The 4640-nt window shown below is 36.2% G+C and overlaps 1 protein-coding gene across 1 annotated transcript; it reads right to left on the minus strand.

The window, feature by feature from the left end:
• Positions 1-871: 871 nt before the first annotated feature.
• LOC125781290 (cyclin-dependent kinase 5 activator 1-like) lies at positions 872-4126 on the minus strand. Its single transcript, XM_049464913.1, has 2 exons — positions 3906-4126; positions 872-3037 (listed from the first exon to the last, which is right to left on the minus strand). The coding sequence occupies exon 2, from the start codon at positions 2838-2840 to the stop codon at positions 2130-2132; it is 711 nt and encodes a 236-aa protein (XP_049320870.1). The 5' UTR covers positions 2841-3037; positions 3906-4126; the 3' UTR covers positions 872-2129.
• Between the last annotated feature and the right edge of the window lie 514 nt (positions 4127-4640).

A 4640-nucleotide genomic window follows, 5' to 3' on the forward strand; every position in this document is an offset into this window, starting at 1 on the left:
GGGTCTGCCAAACAAAATTTGGATCTACAGAACCATGGTTTGGTTTGTCTGCAGTGGGAAAGCACTTTTGTAGATGACGATAGGATGTAGTAAAGTTCTTTAGTCTATTCACTAAACTGCAGCGTGAAACCAAAACTAACTGGACCCAATTTACGCAATTTACACAATATACCAAACACACAAACTTTGATGTGGACTCCAGTCCAGATTTTCAGGTGTAAAAACACTGTAAAATATCTGAGCCAGTATAGAACCTTCTTTATACTTTCTTTACTTTAACACACCTGACCCAACCCTAATCTAACATTTAACGAATATGTTTTTTTTTTTTTAGCCAATGTATTTTTTCCACAGTACAACAAACAAAACATTACTTTCCAATTAAAATGTATAAATATGTAAAGTTTTTTAAAGGTTAATTTCTGTTTTTGATCTCCAATGCTGATATCTTGTTGTTACTGGTGTTAAAAGGTTTGTTTACAGTTCTATATACTTTATTACACAATACATTTAGTGTAGGCAGAAAAAGATCTAATAGAGTAAAGTTTCTTTTAGTATACAAAATGAGGACATATCACTTAACTCACAATGTCACTTAAATGATAGCAAAATTATCTTCAATCTTCTTTTGCTTTATAACAGATAATCACTCTTTAATTAAAAAAGAATGAACACAATTACACTCAACTACAAATTAAAGATCCAGTTAAAGCATGTAAGAGTGAACCTATTGAGATAATCACAAGTGGACAATTCCACTGGTTACAGTGTCGGTGTATGTAGTTATTTAATATACAAACAGAGGCCACACAAAGCAGGTTTAGGTTAAACTTATCAAAGTTTATTGAGATTTTTAGACAGAGTTAAAACTTTTAAACAGAACTGTTGCTTCCTAAAACAGGACAGATGCCATGAGGAGGGCCCTGCTGCTGCCGTTCCCATTTCCACAAGCGTTCTTTAACTATAGAGGAGGAGGAAGCATCCTTTACATCCAGCGAGATCTTATTATACGTTACTTTACTTTAGTGCCTCAATATAAATAAATTAAGATTATTAATTAAAGTTTATAAACGTGACAAAACTTTTTTAGTTGGTCTGTTTAATGTAAAATAAAACTAAATAGCTAGGTCCGGGTCCGAGCCCCTTTTGAGCAAGCCAGTGGCGACAGTAGCAAGGAAAAACTCTCCAGATAAAGAGGAAGAAACCTTGAGAGGAACCAAGACTCAAAAGGGGAACCAGTCCTCCTCTGGTTGACACCGGACAGCACAACAGATTAATATATACTAAATATAAGCTGTCAAATAAGCCTGGTCCAGTCCTATCCAAGTGTCCTGCAATTGTGGTTTAATTTGAAATATCAACTTATAATAATTATTCTAATAATTGGTCTTACTATTTTTTTTTTACATTTGATGTCATTACCTACTTGTTTTTTAATTTTAGCTTCAGATCTGTTTAGATTCATTGCCTAATACTGCATTGAACTGGTTTTAAATCTAATACTAAACAGTGTTTCCTAGTAAGCGATTTAGTAATAAATAGACAGTTGTTGGATCTGTATTAGAGCTGTAAGATAAATCCTATCGTTATCATTATCGTCATATAAGTCTTACGATATACACATCGAAAGAGTTGCAGGAACATTGTGAATAAACACAAACTCAGCATGCATTACCTGCATGCAGAAACGGGGAGAGGTCTTCATGCTGCAGACTGTGATCACATGACGTAACGAGGCTGAAGGTAGAGCCAGGTTGAGTAAGGCAGAGATCCACAGTGAACGAACAGAGCAAACAATTTCATATCCTGGGAAAATTTTATACAGCCAAGAACCGAAGTGCCGAAGAACCGGTGAGGAGCTTAAATGAATTCCACATTAGTTTCACACCAACCAACCAATATTTTCTACCGCAGGTTTACCCTATTTATTTGATTAGCGCCACCACATGGAGTAATAAAGTACTGACTTTAGTAAGCTAAATTTTGGGGACGGGTCGCCTGTGTTTTAATAAAAATATCGATATTTGACGCCACGTATCGTTACGATATATCGCAATATTGATATACTGTCCCACACCTATTTCTGTCTTCTCTATTTATCCTGTTATTCCTTCTTTCCTCACAATCTTCTAATCGTCTGTCCTGTTCTTCAGGTCAGCGAGGACCTGGGAGAAGAACTGCGGAGAGGTGTTGATCAGCAGCATCTTCTGGCTCATGCGCTTGGTGATGTCCAGAGTGCGCTCCCAGAAGTCCTGCCTGTTCCTCTCCAGCATGAAAGGCCGTGCGGGGTAGCCGAGCTGAGTGCCGATGTAGGAGCACGCAACGAAAAAGCAGGTGAGCAGCTCAACACACATCTCGTGCTCGCTGGACACCTCCGCTGAGATGGAGTCCCGGCACACCATGTAGAGGAAGACCACGCTGCCCGGGCAGAGGAAGGGCTTCCAGTGTCCTCTGGCCATGACCAGGACCATGTCCACGCTGCGCAGCCACTTCGTGGAGACCTCAGGAGTGAAGTCTTCCAGGCGTCTGCAGCGGCGGCACAGGAACTCGCCTAGCAAGTCCAGCAGCTCAGCACACCAGACGTCCTTCAGCACCGTCTCGTGAGTGAGAGCAGACGTGGCCTGGCAAAGCACAGCACCCGCAGGTACCGCCGTGGAGGAGGACGATGATGATCCATCCCTCAGGTAACGTGTAGATGCAGACTCCTGGATCTTCTGCTTCTTCACTGCAGGAGGTGCAGGAGACAGCTGGATGGAGGATCTCTTCCTGCTCCTCTTCAGCGTCTTCTTTTCTTCTTCCTGGTGAACGATGTCCTGGATGGGCCGAGGTGAGCTGGCCATGATGTTGATGATCCTGTTGGAGAAAACTGGAGAAGTTTGTGTGTGTGTGTGTGTGTGTTTGTGTGTGTGTGTGTGTGTGTATATGGAGTGTGCGTGTGAATGTGAACGTGAATGGAGTGTGTGGATATGAAAGTGGATGATGTTGAAGTGTAATGAACTGTAGATGGAGTGGATTGCAGGTGAGGTTGAGTTGGTACCTGTGCAGAAAGAAAGTACAGTATCCTGTCAGATTAGTAACTCAGTAATATATTAGAAACAAATGCTGACACTCCATTAATTGACTGCATTAAAAGTGTAAAAAATAAAGAAAAATAAAACTGCATAAAATAAAATATTAAATAAGAACACGTCTATATAAAAATATTAATAATAACAAACAAATATTAAATAAGAATAGCAAATATTAAAATAATAAAACAGTGTTGAATAAAATAAGGTTTTAAATAAAAACACATATAAGACAATTATTATTGGTATTATTATAGTACAGGTCCAACCTATTTGATGCATAAAAAAAGAAAATATATAAATATATCAAAGTTTTCTTTGCTATTTTAGAGAAATACACGATTCTGCTTTCCAAAATTAAAGTAATAATCTGGACAAGTGGTTAGTTACTATTTTAATTTTGTGTTTAAACTGGTTATCTCCATTCACCCCCATTCATTTTGGACCCCCACTAGCGATTACAGTAATGTACTGATAATAAGCGGGGAGATAAGCGGCAGTGGGCGGAGGCTGTCAGGTGTGGCCTGGTATTAATTCACAGCCCTAATCCAGTTAAAACATGATAAATATCCACCAGATCCGATTCAAATATCAAAATTATCTCGCTTCGCTTCACATGAAGTTAATTTACACACAGATAACTTGCTCAGTTACACTGAACTAAGATATTTTAATCACTTTAAGGAATTTAATAGAAATACTGTCGACATAAGTCTTCCCCGCTCTAATAGAGTAGAGTTTTATTAGCCTGTCATTCGCCTGTAGCGTTTTGTTTACGGGTCGGTCAGATAGATAAATAAATAAATGTAAATGATATAAAAGTGTATTAATACTCACGGTGTTGGGTGGAGCACCAGTAACTCCAGTAGAGTCACTGGTGCAGTGGGTGAAGGTGTGGAGCAGCTGGTAAAGAGAGCAGTAGAGCGCAGTGAGGATCAGCAGGTCCGTAAAACTCTGATCTTCTGATCTGATCCAGAAACGCAGCTGTTTATATAGCGTTACCTGGTGACATGGAATTCTGCACAATTCCACTGTTTATATTCAAATATTGTAATAAAAGTCCCCCAAATATAAATACCATTACATCTTTTAATGCATTAGAACAATAATAAAAGCATATTATTATTATTATTATTATTATTATTATTATTATTATTATTATTATTATTATTACATAATTTCCATGATAACAGAAAACAATAGTAATAATAAAAGTCCCCCAAATATAACTACAATTATAACTTTTAATATATTATAACAATAATAAAAAACATATTATTATTATTATTATTATATTTTCCATGATAATAAAATAAATATAAAAAATTAAATTAATAAAAGTCGTTCATAAGATATAAACTAAAATATAAAAAAATATACTATTATGGTTGTTGCTATATTTATTAGTGTGTTTTTTTTACCTTTATTATGTTATATTATAAAAATATAGTATAAATGTTATAACATGTTTATTATTATTATTATTATCATCATCAATAATAACAGTAATAATTTACTTAATATTACTTACAATTATAATAACAAATACAATAAAAATAATAAAATACTAAT

This window comes from Astyanax mexicanus, chromosome 15 (assembly GCF_023375975.1).
Source record: "Astyanax mexicanus isolate ESR-SI-001 chromosome 15, AstMex3_surface, whole genome shotgun sequence".
Classification (NCBI taxonomy): Eukaryota; Metazoa; Chordata; class Actinopteri; order Characiformes; family Acestrorhamphidae; genus Astyanax; species Astyanax mexicanus.

Bases quoted from the DNA above. Each gene is read 5' to 3' on its own strand.
- LOC125781290 (XM_049464913.1), bottom strand. From the start codon at position 2,840: ATGGCCAGCTCACCTCGGCCCATCCAGGACATCGTTCACCAGGAAGAA.